At 40.3% G+C, this 21,060-nt stretch overlaps 1 protein-coding gene and 1 long non-coding RNA gene across 3 annotated transcripts in view; one reads left to right on the plus strand and one right to left on the minus strand.

The window, feature by feature from the left end:
- Window positions 1–21,060, plus strand: part of NR2E1 (nuclear receptor subfamily 2 group E member 1) — a gene marked incomplete at both ends in the record, with an annotated part of 30,149 nt that overhangs the window by 6,161 nt on the left and 2,928 nt on the right. The window contains 4 exons of the mRNA XM_083371787.1: window positions 3,444–3,589; window positions 11,532–11,619; window positions 13,862–14,097; window positions 15,969–16,115. Of these exons, the coding sequence (XP_083227913.1) occupies window positions 3,444–3,589; window positions 11,532–11,619; window positions 13,862–14,097; window positions 15,969–16,115 (617 nt within the window). The remainder of the gene's footprint in view (window positions 1–3,443; window positions 3,590–11,531; window positions 11,620–13,861; window positions 14,098–15,968; window positions 16,116–21,060) is intronic.
- LOC310645813 lies at window positions 10,767–21,036 on the minus strand. Of its 2 annotated transcripts, XR_014493592.1 has the most exons (5): window positions 20,847–21,036; window positions 16,002–16,215; window positions 13,983–14,267; window positions 13,788–13,861; window positions 10,767–11,028 (listed from the first exon to the last, which is right to left on the minus strand). It is a non-coding gene; the product is annotated as an uncharacterized lncRNA (long non-coding RNA). The 2 variants fall into 2 exon arrangements; XR_014493593.1 differs by lacking the exons at window positions 16,002–16,215; window positions 20,847–21,036 and having other exon boundaries at window positions 13,788–13,985.

The following is a 21,060-nucleotide window of genomic DNA, read 5'->3' on the forward strand; positions in this document are numbered from 1 at the left end:
TTTCACAAAGCAAGTTCGCTTAGCAGACCTGCTCCGAGGCACTTTATCCTGAACACACAGCGCCCAGGGTGCTTTCACCTGACTGCAGCCACAGTATTCTCTACGCAAGTCAACTTTCTTTTTGTGCAATGGGACGGAGCTCTAGGTATTCCTGGGCAGGATATGATGGACAGGGTTGGCTGGTGCAGGCTTACTTTGAAGTACAGGCAGCGTGCTCTGTCAGTCTTGGAGCTGCCAATGCTTTCAACAGTATGCCGCCAGATCCTCACCTGTCTGCCAGCCTCACTGCAGGCACTTTGGCCAAGTTGAGAGTAAGCCAGGTGCGTTCATTACTGCATTTCATCTCGGAGAAGTTGCAAGAGTTTCCAGCAGAACTGATGACAAGGAGACTGGAATTGGGGGCAAAATTCACGTTGAAGCCCCAAGAACTTGGCCTTCCCTCAACTCTGTGGGAAAGGAGATGGCCTGCACACTGCTTACTTAAAGAGGCGGGTGGCTAAGGCAATCCTTTGCAGTGACCAAGGTTTTTAGGCAACTGCTGTCAGCTAGCAGGAATCCACATGGGAGATGAAAACAAGCAGGGCAGAAAAGCAAGATTAACCCATCCTTGAGCAGCTTCTGAAACCCCAATGGCCATCGATGGAGTTCCCATCCCTTTGCCTCCAAATATCATGGTCCTTGGTGGATGAGAATTGTAGCCTTCAGAGAATTGAGGGCCTTCCGTTGGGAAAAGCAGGCTCTATAGAGGGTTGGTGAGCATCAAAATTAGCTTGGGAGGTAAGAGACAACAGAAGAATGATTGTCAGGTTTAGGACGAAGGCTGGGGAAAAGTCCGGGGAGGAAAGGAGGAAGGAATTTGAAGCAGTTACTCTTGAGGAAACAACTAGTTGTTGGATCCCAGCCATTTGGTTTTCAGCTGATTAATCTTGGCATCAAATAGAATAAGTGAGAAATGTTAGGCAGCTGAATCCATCAAATTCCACATGCTTTTCCCCATGTAAACTTTCTGAAGTATCTTGATGGCAATTGCAGGCTGATTCTATAACCAGAATTGTTGTTGTTAGCTGCAAAGTCGTGTCTGACCCATTGCAACCCCATGGACAATGTTCCTCCAGGCCTTCCTGTCCTCTACCATCTTCTGGAGTCCATTTAAGCTCACGCCTACTGCTTCAGTGTCTCCATCCAGCCACCTCATTCTCTGTCATCCCCTTCTTCTCTTACCCTCAACCTTTCCCAGCATTAGGCTCTTCTCCAGTGAGTCCTTCCTTCTCATTAGGTGGCCAAAGTATTTGAGTTTTAGCTTCAGGATTTGGCCTTCTAAAGAGCAGTCAGGGTTGATCTCCTCTAGGACTGACCGGTTTGATCGCCTTGCAGTCCAAGGGACTCGCAGGAGTCTTCTCCAGCACCATAGTTCAAAGGCCTCAATTCTTTGGCGCTCAGCCTTTCTTATGATCCAACTTTCACTGCCATACATTGCAACTGGGAAGACCATAACCTTGACTATATGCACTTTTGTTGACAGGGTGATGTCTCTGCTTTTTAGTGTGCCAGAATAAATACCAACAAATCTGACCTGAAGAAGGCAGGCTGAAAGCTGTTTCCTGTAGGAGGGGTCCTCTGTTTCCACATGTTTGTTTTGAATTAGTGACTAAGCCATAAAGGCCATTTGTACTTCATGAAACTTTCTGGCAGGGTGTCCTCACTAAGAAAAGGGGTATGCCAGAACTCCAAATTTTGGTGGCAATGTGGTATGAGAACAAAAGATGACTCCCAGGAGTGCAGTCTGGTAAGGGTATGAAGGCACAATTTCGATAAATGCTGCCCGACATTGGAAGGGTCAGCGTGTGCAGCCTAGCAGAAGACAAAATGGTGCTGCCTTGATCGAACAACCTGGCCAAACACTTTCTAACATGTGTGGGGAAAAGCCATTCCAAGCACTTTGTTCAAAGTTCACTATGGGTAAGCAAGTTGTGCCAACAAACTATACACTGCATGAACCAAAAGAAGATGTGTTCATGGGAAACTAGGGTGGCACCTGAGGTAGGAAATCTCACACCTTAGCAGCTCGTCTTCTCTGGCAAGCAAGGTGCAAATATAATGAATAACTGTGGCTTTTTCAGGAGAAGAACGTCTGCTAAGGCTTTAAAGCATCTATCTCATTTTATCTAAGGGTAGGACCAGCCTTGTTGGAGGAAGTCATTGCTGCTCTGCTAGAAGTATTTAAGCAGAATCCAACTGCTATCTGCCTCACATGCAACAGTTACTTCTACAGTCAAAAAGATCAGATTAGATGATGTGTAGACTCGTGATACTGCTAAAAGGATGGTTCATGTTTGCTGAGAAATAAAACACAGAAATTGCAGCTTTTCCTAACAAATAAAGCATAATGTTTAACCAAACACGTGTGTTTAGAAATACTGTACAAGGGATTGTATTAGATATTATTTTTATTTTCGTGAGAAATACATCTTTTTAGGTTAGTACTAAACTTTTCCATTTACAGATGGCCATGTTCCTAAGGAAGTCTACTTCAAAATAAATCACTCTGAAATCAGTAGTAATTGAGAGTTAAATTGGGCTGCACAGACAAATTTTTATGCAGTTGTTGGGGTGTGGAAATAGCTTTGGAGAAATGCATCTTTAAATCACTACTCACCAAAACGTTTTCTGGTGATCTTGAACAAATCATTATCCTTATGTCCCTAGCCTAGCTCCGGATGTTTAGGGGTTAATGATGAAAAGGAGGAAATATGCACACCTCTTTAACTGACTGGAAATTAACTCAAGGTGGAGTAGCTATGGAGTCTCAGCATATCTTATTGGCACCTGGTTGACTTTGTTTAGCTGTGAAAGTGAAGGAGGATTGAGCTTGGTTAGTATTTGGATGGAAGACTAACGGGGAATCTCAGGTTTAGTAGTTAAGATTGGGAAAAGGGAGGGGGGAGGAATCCCCAAAAGGAATCAGTGACAAAGTACTTCTATATTGGGACCAAGAATGATGCCTTAATGATATAAGAAACATGAAGACACCTCCAGTCAAACTCACCTTGAAAGAGTCTTTATATTATCAGCGTAACCAGCTTCCCAATCTGATGCTCTCCCAGCCTGTTGACACTAATAATCATCTACTCCTTGCATAAGAATGGCAGGTAGGTAGCCTAACAAGAGGTGGAGGATTAAAGAAACCTGCTTTAAACCTATTCCACTAGGTATGTTCTTTGCATTAAGTGGGGCCATTTCCTGTTCAGGTCCTACAGCAGACTTAAACCTGCTCTAAAGCAATTTATATTTCTACGAGCCATGGATTTGTTCAATTAACAAAACAACCTATTTCACTCTAAAATGTTATGGCTATCATGACGCCAGTTCTGGTACCTATTGCTTCCCAAAGATCAGGTTGCTCACTTTTTTTTCTATCTGTCTCTGCCACTTTCATTTTTCAGGCCGGATTTTAGATATCCCATGTAAAGTGTGTGGTGACCGCAGTTCTGGCAAGCACTATGGGGTTTATGCCTGCGATGGATGCTCAGGGTTTTTCAAACGAAGCATCAGAAGGAATAGGACTTATGTCTGCAAGTCTGGAAACCAGGTATTGTTTATAGCACAACCTCTTGTCATCCCTCCCTGCCCTCAGTTTCCCCATGGTTTGGGCATTATTATATAATAATATTATAGTGGAAATTCCTGTCACCTGGGGAGCCTTGTCCTCTTGATTTTTCAAAATGATGTATACTTAGGCGAGCACCAAATTTCTATTAACATATCAGAGTTTGCGGTGCATCCAATAATATGTTTGAATATATATGTCTGGAGCTCTGGGCACTTGTTTAATCTTTTTTAATTTTTGTATTCTGTCTTTTTAACATATATTGCCCTGTTCACCACCCTGAGTCCTTCGGGAGAAGGGTGGTATACAAATAAAATTAATATAATATAATATATGTATGTCACCCCAACATTTTAAAGGCATATCTTCTAAATACGCATTTCACAGTCTGAATGTTTCAAAGCAGATAGAAAATAAAAGTTCAGTGCTTCTCTTGCCCCCCTAAAATAAATTGTGGAGTCAGCAAGAGTGGGATAGATTCTGCTTGAAGCTTTTAGCTTAAGGTCCTGTAAAAGTTGGGGTACTTTAAAGTTGCCATTCTGTGCACAATGAGCAGCAAGGAAAGTTGATGTAGTTAGCAAAATGTATAGCTCAATGCCATGCATTTTGATTTAGAAACATATCTGGCTTAATTTAATATTGCTTACTCTAAAATAAAGCTGCAACACCGGGTCGTTTGTACTGTAAAATTTCAAGCAAGGAAACTTATCAGGCAAGGTTGAAATTCACAGCCTAAGTAGTTTTTTGTTGTTGTTTTTTAATTTTGAGGAGCTGGGTGAAGATGGCTGCAGTATATAAGAATCGGATATACTCCAAATAAGTCCATGGAACTTTGTAACTGTAGAGTTAAAGGCACCAGGATATTTCACTTCATTGACCTACCTAAACGGTCCTGAGTAAATATCACTCATTGTCCCTTTAAAAATTATTTCCTTTCCCTGGTCCCAGTTTGCCAATTGTTTCAAATATTAGGAATCTGACAGGAGGAATTATTGTCCTGTGAGATATTTATTGATAGGCAGTTGTGTGTGTGTGTGTGGGGGGGAATAGAAATCACAATTTCAGTGAAAATAGTTATCTCCTAAATTAACATGAAATGTGAAAGTTACTCTCATGGTGACATTGAGGAAACTTAGAAGTTGTGGCCAGGAAATAAAATACACCTCAGTTATTCCAAGAAAAAATGTAGAAGCTGAATCTTCCAAAGGTCTCTGGGTACTCCAACCCCAAGTTCACTCTATCTGATTATAGAGATATTTACTGTACTAAATGGATAAGGAATATTGACATATTCATTCTAATCTAATTTAATACATTGCAGAGTGTTTTTTTTAAATCCTAGCTTAGTAGTATAGCAAATCAGAAAGGCAAGTATGACTTTTATCACAAAATGGCTTGTGTAACCCAGATAGAATCTACTTGGGCACTTTTTCCATTTCAATTAATGGAAAAAGTGTTTTAGATAGATGGATAATCTTTATTGTCATTTTTTTTACTATGGGCACAATGGCACACACTAAAAATGAAATTTAGCTGCTTTCTCTCAAAGTGTACACATACACAACACTGTACACATACATAACACTATTACAATGTAGTATTCAGCCCACGGTCATTGGAACTATAAAACTGCTCCACTTGTTCAAATATCCCGGGGAAGGTTATCTGCTACTCCCTTTACCTCAGTTTGGTCGTATGCACCGCATTTCAATCTCATCCTGCCTCTTCCTAGCATTTGATTGCTAGGCACTTGAACAATCAATGGGCAGTTGCTCTTTGGCCCAGATTCTGGTCCATGGAATCATGGCAGGAGCACCTCAGTGGTCTTTGTAGACCTACTGCAAGAGCCTTGAGGATGTCCTTCTCTTGTAACTAGGTAGCAGCTGCTATTGCAGCAGGAGTGGGCACAGCACTAGGATGGCTGAAAACAATAGAGTAGGTTCTTGGTCCCCATAATATCCCGGTCATTTCTTTCTTTTCTTTCCCCTTTTCAAAATTTCCCATGTTTTTTTTCCTTTACATTCTCATAATGGGTTTATCAGATACCTTGCAGAACTGGGATCTTAGTTTCCCTTTGTCTGTTTTCTGTCATTTTCCTGTCCCATAATAATAATAACACCTCCCTTTTTAAAAGCAGTGAACTTCTGAGTCAGTTATTTGGAGCCAAGCAGCTGGGAAGAGCAATTGTGTTTTTCCCAATGGGAAAATGTCCACTGATAATTCTCTTCTCTTGATCATTCCCTCCCCCCCCCAACCATGTATGCTCCTTATTCATATTTTCCTATAATTTTTCCTTTCCCTTTTCATTTTATTAACACACGCAACATATGTAGGTACTCTTCCTCCCTTCCTCTCCCTTCAAACTCCTATGCAAATAAAGTTACACTTTATACTTCACACTTTTCAAAGTCGTGTGAAAATGGAATTGTGCAACCTCCAACTTTTCTCATTTCTTTTCATGTTGAATAGTTTCTGCCACAATTATTTTCTTAAGGCTATTAAAAGTGCAAGGAAACTCTTTTGTGAAAGTAATTCTTCTCATCTGTGTTAATTCTTCCAGTGCCATAAACTTCACTTTAACTTACTTTCCAAATTTTCTTATTTGCACAGATGATTTTATGTAGCTATAGTGAGCCTTTTTTGCATTTGAAGACTATTTCTGTGGGGCCAACTTACAAATTGTATGCAAAAACATATAAAAGAAAGCCTTGTCTTCTTTTTTAAACACTTTGAGCCATGGGTAGGAGGTTATTTTATTTGGAATAATGGTTGGAAAGACACATTGAATCCTGGTATATCTGAAACTGATCCACAAAGAGACATTTTCTTCATTGGTGGAAAATCCAGATCTTTAATAAGCATTTGAAATAAACAAGGCCAGACAAGCAGCATCTGGAAAGCTGCAAAAGTCAAGGAAGGCAGGGATTTTTCCTCCCTGTTTTTAGAAAATAATGTTTTATATCTTGTAATTTACCAATAAATTCACAAAAGAGAAGAAATAGGGCTATTTCCTCCTCCTCCTCCTCTTTTTCCAAAAAGTTATGCAACTTTCTAACCTTTCTGCCACCCACCAAAATAAATTTCTGTTGCTGAAATCCAGAAGTGATTGGGTTATAATAAATGAGATTAATGAAATGGAAGTTAAATTGATTTCATGAAAACCAAATGGTAATAAATTAATTGAAAAGGAACCAGTATTTAAATAAATTAATTGAAAAGGAACCGGTATATAAAATGACCTGGGGAGTGAGGTGAAAATCCAGAAGAATTTATTGAGATTATTTGAATCAAAATCTGCTACCTTCTGTGAAATTTAAAGACCTTCTAATCATTATTTCTAATTCTATGTAGATTAGTATACTTCAGCTTTGAACTCTTTTACAGAATGTGATCTACCAAATTCTTTTTTGAGGTGATGTACTAATAAATACTCAGGATCTTTTAAGTCCATAGCAATGCGCTTAGTTAGACTTTAAATGGCAGATGTACGGGTAGGATTATAATTTTTAACTTTTCCTCAGGTTAAAAAAGACAAATCCTTGAAGAGAAATATATGACACAATTGTTACCTTATACTTATTTTTTTTTTCATAAAATGGGCAGACATCTTTACTTGCATTCTAAAGTAGGACCTGACCCACACTTGACTGAAGAGTCTCTGCCATTTGTTATACTTAAAAAATTGTTCTGAACCTATTTTTTTCTCCTGTCATACTGTGTTTCTCTTCATCCTATTGCCTCCCAGTCACATTGCTGCTTAGTTAACTGTCATGAAACTTTGGAGGGTGTGTGTGTGTGTGTGTGTTCATCTCATTTAGAACCAGAATGTTTGAGAACATAGTAATGTTTTTAAAAGTGATAAAACCTAAACCTAATTTGAAGTTTTCCACTCACTTCCTGAGGGAAGTTAAGTAGCCTGAATAAAGCAGAAAGATCTTTAGGGAACCAGAGAAAAATGAAAAGTTGAGAATTGGGAGTTGTAAATATCCAGTGCCATCTATATATCTGAGTTTTACAAAATCAAGGTATTTATAAAATATTGAGTGTTGTTGCATCACTTCCTCAGTGTGGGGCCAAGGATGATTTCATTCTCTACTGCTCATCCCTCCTTTGCCCCAATTCTTACCTGAGAAACTGACTTAAATAATTTTTCTCCAGTTCATTAATGCTCCAGTTCATTTGGAATTTATAGAAAGAAACCAAAGTAAGAGTGAAATGAGAATTGCTTCCGTAGTCAGACAGGTCTCTTAAGAATATTAGGCTCCTAACGCTACCATTGTCCAGACCAGTTTTTGTTTTTTTTTAAAAAATATATATATATGGAAAACTCCAAAAGAGCTTTTAATATTTATATTAAAATTTTAAAATGACATATTTACTTCCATTGCAGCGTCTTACAATTGTTTGGTAGGTTTTAATGTTGTATTATTTGTCAACGTAGGTTGGCATTTTTTTTAATGTTTATTTTATTTTATTTTGAGAAAGCCTTGGGGGACGATTGCTCTAGTCTAGATCAAAAGTGCAGCTCTTGTCTCCTCTGACAGGAAACATATTGAGACAGGTTGCTGAAGCTCATTTCCCGTTAGCCCCAACGAGCACCGTCTGGGGTCAGCCCAGTTTCGCCATTCCTGTTAAAGACCCACCTTCTCCAATAAGGTGCTCCTCCAACATATTAATTAGATGCAGCTCCCATCTGCCGCCAGTGAAGATGACGGGATCTGTTCTTCATCACTGGAGTAGCCCCGGCTGCTAAGCGGATCTTGCAGCGCCTGCTCTCCGGGCAAAGTGGTCGAGTGACTTCGCTCTTCTCTTCCAGCCCAGAGCCGCGAGCGTCTAACTTTGGAGCCATGGTGCGCAGGCGCAGCAGGACTCTAGGTCCGCAGCGCTTCAGTTCTTCAGAGCGTCGCCAGCGAGTTCTGCCCGCTGCCGTCGAGGGCAAAGCGGGCGTCCTTGCAGGCGTAGAAAAGCAGCAGCCATTTGCCCCGCCCCGTTCAGTTAGCAGGGCCTGCAATTCAGCGGAATTCCCTTTGCAATTCCCGATCTCAACGGGCTCTTCGGGAATGTGTGCCCGCTATTTGGACGAATGGAATGGAATGGAATGGAATGGAATGGAATGGAATGGAATGGAATGGAATAGAATAGAATAGAATAGAATAGAATAGAATAGAATAGAATAGAATAGAATAGAATAGAATAGAATAGAATAGAATAGAATAGAATAGAATAGAATAGAATAGAATAGAATAGAATAGAGCCTTGGTGGAGCAGTGGGCTAATGCCTCCTTAAGTAACACCAGCTGCCTGCAATTAGTGCAGGTTCGCATCCCACCAGGCTCAAGGTTGACTCAGCCTTCCATCCTTCCCAGGTAGGTAAAATGAGGACCCAGATTGTTGGGGGCAATAAGCTGACTTTGTAATAATGCCGCTTGGGGTCTGTGTGAAAGCCCTAATAAGCAGGCATATACATAGAATGAAGGCTACTACTGCTAAGCTTCTAAGCCGCCCTGAGTCTTCGGAGAAGGGCGGGATATAAATGGAATTAAAATAAAAAAGAATAGAATAGAATAGAATAGAATAGAATAGAATAGAATAGAATAGAATAGAATAGAATAGAATAGAATAGAATAGAATAGAATAGAAATTATTGGCCAAGTGTGATTGGGCACAAGGAATTTGTCTCCGGTGCATAAGCACTCCGAGAACACGCAAAGAACAAGTGATAAATCATGACCGATGAGGGATGATGAGTTGAGTGAGTCAGTTTAGGAATCCTTTGCAGCGAGAAAACTCACTCCAAAAACAGACACGTCTTAGAATCGCTGGGTTATCTTCCCGCTCTTTTGGCAGCTATAGGAGGGGGCCAGGGAGGGAAATAGCCCCAGGCTGCCTTGTTATAAAAGAGGAATTGCTGGAAACGGGCTCTGCTTTTAGGGCAGGATTCACACCGTTCTAAGCTCTGATTTCTTGAGGACGATCTGGCTTAGCCATAAACCGGCTGGATTCATCCAGCAAGCTAAATCGAATGCAGACTAAGCCCTGAAGAAAGTCTCCATTCCCTTTCCCTCTTCCGGAAAAGCGGGGGGGGGGGGGGACGGGAAGGTTGTAGCCAGCTCCCTTTCACCCTTCTGCCGCTGATGCCCCACTACTAATGGCTGCCGGAAGGCTTTGCCGAAGAGCGAAGCCCGGGCACCCCAGGCTCCGCGCTTCGGTCGCCCTTCAATGGGAGCGAAGCCCATCTGTCCACCTCTGCTCGGAAACGCCTCCAAGTGATTTCAGGGAGGCTTATTCCGAGGGCAGCAGAGGCGGGGAGGGGGGGAACTTTTCTGCCCCCTCAAGATTCAACCCTCCAGGTTCAAGTCTCTGTGTCACCCGATTACCTACGCCGAAGTTCGGTGCGCGCAGCGCAGCGGAGTTTCCGCCCAGTTCATCCAGCCTCGGAGCTCTCGTCGACCCTACGAAGTTGGGGTTAGGCACAGAGCGGGTCTCCTGACCCCCGAAGCCGCCTCTCCTTTCTCCAAAGTTGGACCCAAGGCTTATCCTCAAGCAGCTTCTCAATGAGCTGTAGCAGAGGGAGTTCGCCTTGGGTCTTTCTCGGGGAAGGGGGGGCACGTCCTTCCCCCGAGTCAGCCCCACCACCCGCGGCTTTGACACGCTTCCCAGGAAGTTGTCCAAAAGTTGTCCCACCATGTTTACGGTCGAACAGACTAGAAGAGAAAGAGGCAGGAAAGTAGATGCTTATGCATGTCTTCCTACACCCGGGGATTGGTTTCTGTTACCTTACGTTTGAATTTTAAGATACCCTCTCAAAGTAATCTCAACTTTGCTTGTTGGTTCCATCACAACTGCTTTGCATGGAGAATGCGTGGGGTTTGTGATCAGTGTCTCGCTGTCCGTTAGAGAGCTAAATCTGTTTTGTATTTTTCTCCCGAGTCCCTCTCTGTCAGCTAGTGGAGTTCTATGGACGCTTAACCCAATACATTCAGCTGGTGATTGCTTCACCATAATTTGGTTTTGCTTGGGTGTTGTGCATTTCTACTTGACAGAGTGTAGTCTCCTTGCCAATAACCAATGAGGTATTGACCGGCTGGAGTCACCCACTCAGTCCAGGAGGCTTGAGGAGGCCTCCATACAAACCAAAACAACTCTATCAGCAGCCTGATATAGTTCATCAATTTATCCCCCCCCCTTAAAAAAAAACCAAGGAGGAAAGTCTTATGGAGACATAAGAAACTGGGAGGAAGACAGGGGGTGGGGAGATGAGGAGAACCTTTGAGTAGGCTGTAATAGAAAGATGTTCAATATCAGATGGATGACTCAGACCTCTGGTGAAAACCAGACTTTCAAGAGGGTTGGAAGGGAGCTGTCTTGGGTGCTGAAGGAAGCTCATTCTCCTAGTACCCTGTGGACACTGGTCAGAACGGCTATGGAATACAAAAGTTAAATTATAATGTTTCCGAGATGCACCAGATTGGGAAAAGCTGATCCATAGAGCTTCTTCTATTACTTGCCTTCTGATATGCTAGTTATATCTGTTAACGTATATTATTTGAGCTGATTGTTCATAATAATAAGCAGGCATATACATAGAATGAAGGCTACTGCTAAGCTTGTAAGCCGCCCTGAGTCTTCGGAGAAGGGCGGGATATAAATGGAATTAAAATAAATAAAAATAAATAATGAGAATTGTAGCTAAGAAAACTAAAGAACACCAGATAATTGGGAATAATGTGTGTGTGGGGGGGGTTGTTTTTTCTTAGGTGATTTCCATTTTCTTTTTCTGGAGTAATCTAAAATGAAGCTCTATTCTGGATAATACAAGTATTTGTGTGTATTGAGACATATTATCAAGCACCCTTCTGTTCTATAAGTTGGTTGTTGAGATTTACTGTTGTCCCTCCCTTTTACTTAAATATCTGTGTTTCAGGGAGGCTGTCCAGTGGACAAGACACATAGGAACCAATGCAGAGCATGTCGGCTGAAGAAATGCTTGGAAGTCAACATGAATAAAGACGGTATTTTTTGCATCCTTTCACATTCTTTCCCGCACCCCAATTGTTGCTCAGATCATTTGCTATGCATTTAGTATTCCTACGTCTTTGTCTCTCTGTCTTTTTATAAGCAACAGTAGGTTGTTTCCTAATCTAAACTTATTTTGAGACATTTGGCTTAATAATAGCTTTCCACGGTGATCTCCATTCAAGTCCAGTGTTTACATATTAGATGGCCTATTTAAACAGAAATCCCAATAGGCAGATAATGAACTCACTGGGATTTATTTTCAGTCGTAGGGTTCCACTAAGTGTGAGGAATATCAAGATAATTTAACAAAACTATATACTAAGAGATGGGGAGGACAGGGATTTTTCTGACTTGCCCATTAAGATTGGTCTGAATGCCATTAATCAGACATCAGCTTTGCAACTGCCACCTCTCCCCACCCCATTCTGTCTTATTGTTCCATTGAGCGTCTCCCCCAACACTGTCTCAGAATTTTAGGTAGTCAGTAGGAAACAAATACAGTTTCTTCCTCTTTAAGAATTTGATTTCTTTATGGCTGTCCATGGTTTTTGAAGCACAGATTGAGCCTATAAATAGTGCAGCAGCCCTATCATTGCTAATAACGCCCCACACAATCCAACTAGTTTTTATATCAGAAACAAGTGCTGCTTTCCTTCTCTGACCTCTGTGCCTTCTCTTTATGTACTTCTCTTGTGCTATCCTCTGTCAAAGATTCAGGAACTACCACCTCCAAAGAATTTAATTCCCATTCATTTTTATATTGTCCCCACTATCTATCTATCTATCTATCTATCTATCTATCTGTCTGTCTGTCTGTCTGTCTGTCTATCATCTATCTATCTATCTATCTATCTATCTATCTATCTATCTATCTATCTATCTATCTATCTGTCTGTCTGTCTGTCTGTCTGTCTATCTGTCTATCTGTCTGTCTATCATCTATCTATCTGTCTGTCTGTCTGTCTATCTGTCTATCTATCATCTATCTATCTATCTGTCTGTCTGTCTGTCTATCTGTCTAACTGTCTATCTATCTATCATCTATCTGTCTATCTGTCTGTCTGTCTGTCTGTCTGTATCTATCATCTATCTGTCTATCTGTCTATCTATCATCTATCTGTCTGTCTGTCTATCTGTCTATCTATCATCTATCTATCTATCTATCTATCTATCTATCTATCTATCTATCTATCTATCTATTACCTCAAACCGTTTACAATTATGGCATAGTAGAGCAAGGATAAACAGAAAGTAGCTGCAGGTTTACAAGATAAATTGCAAAATTAATTTTACTTTTAAAATTAATTAATTAATTCAATTTCTATGGCATAAATAGGGAACAAATCCAATACATGAACACCTAAAGAATATCATCAAAAGCATTACCTGATTGATTGATTGATTGATTGATTGAGCTTCTACACAGTACTTTTATTGTCACAGCATCAATGTATATTAAAAGTACTTTTTGTTTCCATCAACATGGTGCTTCAAAACCAGATTCCTTTTTTTGTGATCATCTTCAACAACTCATTATATGAATACATCCACAATCATGTTATTTTTTTAATGTGCTGGCCAATTAATCCAAATAGGAGATTCCCTACTGCTACCATCAGGCTTATAATAAATCAAATCTATTTCTTTTACTATTTTCCAATTGTTATCTATTTTCCATTTCTCTTGAGACCCCTGAGACTTCTTAATTTATGAATTATTTAGGCTTGTAGGCAGCACAGAGTTGTCTTAATATTCTGTATTCTATCCACTGAATATTTGAACTACTTCTCAGATATAATCATGTGCAGTTATCTTTGGAGATTTAACTACTTGGTTAATACAATCTGAAAAATTTAGTTCATTGCCACCAGTCCAAAACAAGTTCTTTGTCTGTGATGCAGAGAGCATTATCTCTCAATCTGTTCATTTCTTCTACAGAGATTAATAAATATTCCTTTCTGGTCTTCTTTTGGTCCCCCTTATAGCATATGTTAAAATTCTGTTGCTAATGCTTTCACTGTCAAAAATTAGTTTTTTTTTCTAAACATCTTATGATATTTCAACAGGTTAGCAAATTATCAATTGGTCTTTAAAAGGCAATAGTAAGTGTTAAACTTGTTTTTACACAGATAGGTTCAAACTTAAAAAGATATGTATATACCTCAGCAAATTGATTGAAAATGGTTATGTCTTCTCCTAATCTTCTCCTTCTCCTTTGCCTTCTCATTTCTCCAGCTGTTCAACATGAAAGGGGACCAAGAACATCTACCATCAGGAAACAAGTAGCTCTATATTTCAGAGGGCATAAACAAGATAACGGAAGCACACCACACTTCTCCTCTGCAGCTCTACCTACTCCAGCTTTCTTCACTGCAGTCACACAGCTGGAACCTCACAATCTAGAACTAGCCACAGTTTCTACAGCGTCTGAAAGGCAGAATCTAGTTGGCTTAGCTCAGCCGACTCCAAAGGTTTGCTCCTTTATTCTTCTTTATTATGGGAAATGCAACCTTGTCCCAACAAACTCTAGACAAAAAAACCAGGGACTGCAGTCTGGACAAAGACTTAAGATGTTCTTCAATTGAATATTTTGTCCCTGTGCAGTAGTTTCTTTTATCTGGGCTGCAGTGTCATGACTCACCTGAATAAATAAACAACAGAAGTGTATTTATTTATTTAATTTTATCCTGCCCAATTCCAAATGACTCTGGTGGTTCAGCATATACCAAAACAATATATCCAAAACAACCAACTAACCAGAAGCTCCCTAACTGTCAAAGAAAAATTGCTGTATAAAAGCTTGGGTTAATGAAGAACACAGAAGTTCATTCCACCAAGTCCTGTATTGGTTACTCTCCAGTAAACCTATTTAATATTGAGCTTGAATGACTAGTAAATTTTATTTTGACTACTAAATGTTAGACATGACTGTGATGATTAACTTGTTGACATATCCTGCTTGCTTTATGTGGATAAGTTAATAATGGCTCAGCTATTATTCTCTATGTTGGCTGTTTGCTAAGAAAAGCAGCCCTCTTCAATGCTTAGCATTGTGCTGATGCAAGTGCTCCCAAGTGATCACTGCTGCATCAGTCTAGGATGGTGTTTAGATGAGTTGTCACTGCACCTCTTCTGACATATTTGGTTCCATCCAGCAACAGCTGGGACAGTAGAAGAATGGAACAGAAATGCAAGGATTATCCAATAGAATGGTAACCAAACCTAATAAACTTGGTGCTATCTTGTGCACTTTTGTTATTTAAAGTGTCTATCATTTAATGCAAGGATAGATAACTTTCTGGTGGCTTAAGTTTTTCTAAGTTAAAAAAAACTTTGGCCCTCGAGGTGAAGGGGTATGACTGGTGATGTGACCATACTGGAATGGGCAGGGCCAAAAGTTTTGCTCCTCTTTTTTTACATTTGGGGAAATGGAGGCCTTTTAAGGTACAAAATGGGTATTACTGTAGTGTATAACTCTTGGAAACTTAAGTTACCCATTTTGCTCCTTAATTCTCCTCAAACATGAAAAAAGTGAGATAACACATCTTCTATTTCTGCCTCTATAAAGTAAACTCACTCATCCTCAGCTTGACTTTTGATTACTACACAGATACACTCATGTTGTTTTCTTGGCAACCAGCTGGAAATAGTTTGTCATTACCTCTGCAACTTTTAAAACTTCCCAGTCAAATTTACAGCTCTTGGATTTTACTGTGGAATTTAAATCAGAACCTGTGTAGCTTTTTTAAAAAAAATTGCTAAGGATGGCCCAGTACTCCAACACAGTGTTACTTATTTGTGCATATCTGGCTTCTCTCTGTGTCTGTGTACATGTACCAATATGCACCACCAGGGCTTTTTTTGTCATAGAACGCTCAGAACGGAGTTCCAGCACCTTTTTTGGATGGAACCTTGTAGGGTAGGCAAGGCCGGTTGTATGACATGTGTGAGTTCCGGCACCTTTTTCTTTTACAAAAAAAGCACTGTGCACCACTATATGTATTATATGTGAATGTGCCTGGGCATAAGCTTTCTGCAAGAAACACAATCCAGCATCAACTTCTAGCCTGTATTTTTTCCGGGGAAAGAATGGCCATTTAAGGTACAAACCGTACAGTCCCCTTAGCCAGTACCTCATCTATATTCATAGTAGGTAAAGAGTGAGTTCGGACAAAGGATAGAAATACAAGGTTGTGGTTGGTTACCAAATCTCCCCTTTCCATTTTTCTTCTGTCCTACTCAGACTTTATCTCTCTGAGAAATAGATAAATAATTAAGAAATGTATTTGCTTAAACGGGTGCTCCTTTGCCAACCATCAATTTTTCAAAACATTATTACTAGTATCCACATGAAGTCAGCGGTACTCCCATGTACCTGTATGAAGTGGCCACGGAATCCGTCTGTGAGTCTGCAGCAAGGCTTCTCTTTATGAGCATCAAGTGGGCCAAGAGTGTCCCGGCCTTTTCTACTCTCTCCTTACAAGATCAGGTAAACCTTACACAGGGTGATGAGGAAGAGGCGTCTGGCCGTGTTCTTTTCTTCACTCATCCTTCCAGGTTGATTTACTTTTGGGACCAGGGGTGCTCTGCTAACCAAGTGAATAAGAAATTTGTGTGATTCGTTCCTCACCTTTTCCTTTGGCGAATATTCAAGCCAGCTAAAGGATTTTTTTTTTAAAAAAAATGAATAACAAAATCAACAATAAAATCATAGGACAGCCAAAAGCCTGGCAAAGGTGATGTGTCTATGGGTTTGATAAACACTGAAAGGGTGGGCATTAAGTGCAAAGAGAGGAACTCACTGCACTTGTTCTGAAGGGTGAGAAATGTTTGTGGGAGTTTGGGGCAGGCAGGGAATATAGTTTTTTTTTGGGGGGGCGGGTGAGGCGAGAGAAAGGTAACCCATTGCCTCTGGCATGGAGCCTTGCAAATGCTGCCACGTACAGCCAGTGAGGGGGGAAGAGTAGCATGAGTCAGAAATGAGGGGGAGGGGGGGCTAAATACATTTGGGCAGGGGGTGGGGAGATTCCCTTAGTCTGTGAAACCTAGTCTGAAAAACTTGCTTGAGATCAGTCTCTTTCTTCCGTAGCAGAGAGCCTGGCTGCCTGCTTGAAATATCTGGCATTGTGCAACAAGATTCCCTTCGCAGAGAGCCAGCTCAGCTTTGTAGCTGACTGAGAGCTGTTTGCCACAGACCTGTGTTGCAATAGAAAATCAGGCTGGATGTTATTTGGCTTTATATTTCAATTGTGAATTCTCCTGTTGAAACTGAGATTTCTACACCTGATTTCCCATGGCAAGGCAAGGCTTCTAACAATCAGCTCCCACCAATCAACTTTTATTTATTTTAAAGGATACAGAATACAATAAATATATGGATTGCGTAGGTTTCTGAAAGGCTTCAAGGGCAAATTCTGACAAGCAGATTTTTTTATTTTATTTTATTTTAATTTTTATTCTATTTATATCCCGCCCTTCTCCGAAGACTCAGGGCAGCTTACAAGCTTAGCAGTAGCCTTCATTCTATGAATATGCCTGCTTATTAGGGCTTTCGCCCCCCCCCCCCCAGCGGCATTATTACAAAGTCAGCTTAATTGTCCCCAACAATCTGGGTCCTCATTTTACCTACCTCGGAAGGATGGAAGGCTGAGTCAACCTTTGAGCCTGGTGGGACTCGAACCTGCACTAATTGCAGGCAGCTGGTGTTACTTAAGGAGGCATCAGCCCACTACTCCACCAAGGCTCTTTTTAGGAAGAAGGAAAGAGCAAAGTCCATTAACAAAAAAAAATCTACTCCAGGGAGCAGATTGAGACTTGGGCAGTGGCCTCCAGCAGCGGATAACGGGAGGAAAAACAGCAATTCCTACCAGTTCTTTTTTGGAGGAAATCCTCCCCTCCCCCATAAGGCAATTTCTCTAAATTGGAGAACAGAACAGTCTGTTTGCATATCCTGTTCCACTTCTTTTCCTCCCAGTTTATTTTCCCTCCTACAGTACAAAGACTCACAAAGTAGCCAGCAACATCTGAGCTTGATCCCGCTGATGTCATTTTGATTGGATCAAGAGTTCGACGGGGGGGGGGGGGGGGCGGGCTTTCCCAAAATGATTCGTATTTGGACCCTCTGCATCTCAACAGGTGTCAAATGGCGCTTAATTCTTATTGACTCTTATGTCTCTTTCCTGTCTCCCATTGATTGCAACCAAAAATGTTGGCAAGGTCAACTTTCTGTGGATCTGGTAATCTAGTGGATTTGATTAAGTTAACTCTGTTTTTACAGGGTGGGAGGTCTTTTTTTTTCTTTTTTATCTTTTCAAATAATCACATTGAATTTGACCTGGTTTAAATGATAGCCATTTACTATGAATAATAATTGTTATGCATATTAAGCATTGTCAGCTTTAATCAGCAACTGCTAGTATCTTTGTTGATTTCTGCTTTCTTAAGAGTAACGTGCAGATACCTTATTAAATTAGCTCCCCTCCCCCATGCTTCTGTAGGCTTCCTTTTGTAACACTGCATTTACATGGATGATTTCTGTGAGATATAGGATATCTAAACTGAAGATTCAGATCCAATATCAACCCGTATCTTCATTGTGTATTTTTAATGCAAATACGGGGTTATGGAAAAAAATCATATGAACGCTAGATTATATTTCATTCTCACCCCCAGCTCATTTATTCTATACTATGACATTCCCAGCAGATTATTGAAAGGCCTAGCATGTGTATGTGATTTTATTTGCTTCCTTATTATTAGGCTATCAAACCTGGGCTGCAAATATCAGAACAATCAGTAGATGGCAGCACAGAGGTAAGAGTTTTATGTATCACTTTGCTGCCATCTGGTGGCTGTTCAGGTTGTTGTAGCACAAATATGCTAGTCCAGTATTAACCTTTCTCCCATCTGGACTTCTCCAGGTGTTTCACTCTCCAAAATCTCCCAGCTTTAAAGATGGTTTTTGAAATCCAAATAAGTAGACAGCATCAGAACATCTTCCAGTGTAATTTTTCCACTAAGAAATACCTGTGTATTGGCATGTGCATGTTAGGGAATTTCTGAGAAATGAGGGTCCTATCAATATACTAGGAATGGCTTACTGCAGATTAAACTTATCACTGAACAGATCTCTTTGAAATAGGCCTATTATCCATGTCAGGAATCAGATTATCCTGTCATTTTAAATGAACTGACTGCATATTTAGCACTCAAAATTAAAGGCGAGTTTCATGAGTTGTTACGTGAAATTAATCCACCCTTTTAAAGCCCAAGGATTTCATTAACTGCGCCATTATCCCCTCTAGGTTTTGAGACCAGACTATGAGATGCAAAGTTTCGGCTTACTCAAAATTGAGAATTACAGACTGCAATTGGAACATTTTTTTCTTCTATTGTTCTCCCACTTCTCTTAAATGCAGCTTCTTGTTTCAATAATTATAGTCAATAATGAGGGAGACAGAAAGAGTGGCAGAGTTACTCTTCTGCTGTCACTAGTGGGCTGTTTAAAGCTCAAGCTTCTGCACCTACACTAGGATGCAGATTTATTGAGTTTAACAAGAGTTATAGCTGCACAGCTATGCTTATCAGAATAACATTACAATTGCTAGATGTATCTGTAGAAAGCAAAATATTTGCAAGGTGATCGCTACAGTACACCATCTTGTCATGTGTTGGAGGGGTAAAAATCTGTCCTTGAATAGCAATATTGCAGCAAATTAAAAGTCAAACAAAAAGGCAACCATCCATCTCTGAGTCCCACAAAAGAAGGATGTCCCATCTTTTGGGGCTCGAAGGCCACACTTTAATGTTTTTGTGAAGAGCAACAACTGCTATGAAAATGTAAAGCGAGTGAGACCACATTATAGACACAAACAAGGACAGGATTTAGTTGTTTGGGATATTTTTTTAAAAAATGTTTGAGCCTCCCAAAAAGATGTGAAACTAACATTAAAGTGGTAGAGTTAAATAAAGTTCTGGAGGCCCTAAAAAAGGTCTGGATAGATATGGGCACACTTTTGCTGTAAGCAGATAACAGCTAAGGTAGAAATTAAATGATAAACACCAAACAAGCAAAAAGATTCCTCCTTTGCAGCTCCCTCTTTTCTGCCTTTTTAGCTAAATCTGCTCAAAAAATTCTGTCCATGAGACAGGGACAAAGAACAGAGGGGCTGGAGTTGGGAAGAATACCCTTTCTGTTGATTTGACAACAGTCACAATTTTTGTGACCCAAACATAAGGGGACAATTGCTGTGAAAAACAGGCCAAAAGGAAAGCATTCCTAGATGAAGCAGCCCAATCAAAGACTAAGAGGCTGGACTTGTCTAGTATAATAAACTATAAACTTTCCAACCACATTGTAGTCTAAGAGGTGGTAAAAACCTAACCTGTGTAGTTAACGTAGTGTGCTGTGTTAACTTAAGAATTATAGAGTAAACTATGATTCAGTTACCCATAAAGGTGTCATGAGAACATAGAAATATTCAGGTTTTTTACTCCTAGGGATTTTGGGCAGCATCATGTCAGTTTACTTTTTAAAAACCATTTCATCCAGCTTTTCAATGATCTGGTGGTTAAATGACATAATTATCCATGGAAGTTTCCAAGGCAACATATTATTCAGTGGGGAGGAGCAGCATTAGGATGCATTGACCCTGATATTTAGATATTTATTTATTTACACACACACACACACACACTCACACATGGGTCTCCCCTCTCTTCCAACCTTTCTATAAGTTATGCTTGAGAAATATGTTCCATTATTTCCAGTGAGTATAACAAATGGGCAAACTGGATATTGGGGGGGGGGTTTCAATGGATTTACAATTAGAATTAGCTTTTTCCAATTTGGATTGAAGAAAGCAGTGGTCATCCAGCACCCGGGAGCAACCTGGGAAAGGAAGGGTGCTACCGCCCAAAGAGAAGAGGTTCCCCGCTGATGCCAACAATATTTGTAGAGTAGTAATTTGCTTAGCCAATTTGGTCAACTTCACAAGAAAGCTGGATTGCAAAAGCAGAGATAATTGATTGAAGTTAACTCAGCTTCAAGAATACAAATCATGCTCTGTTGTATTTGGCGCTAATGCATTATTAATGGCTGGGGGGGAAAGCAAGGAGGGTGATTGCAATTTTAGATAAAGCATGAAGATATGGGCCAGTTGTTTAAGAGTGAGGTCCTGAGGTGCTGTTTATACATAAGTACCTACATAAGAAGTGATACCTTCAGAGCATCGTCCCAACACAGTTACATAATCTGGGGAAATCTGCTAATATTTCTGGATGCTAACAGACTCTTCTTCCTGAAAATGATAAAAGGATCACTAGAATAATCCAAGCAGGGGTGGGGTGGGGAAAGAGTAAGTACGGGCATTTTAAAGCCAGTTTTTTCAAACCGCAGAAATTTACATGTTGAAATTGTTTACCAATCTATAAAT

Source organism: Vipera ursinii, assembly GCF_947247035.1.
Source record: "Vipera ursinii genome assembly, chromosome: 1".
NCBI lineage: Eukaryota > Metazoa > Chordata > Lepidosauria > Squamata > Viperidae > Vipera > Vipera ursinii.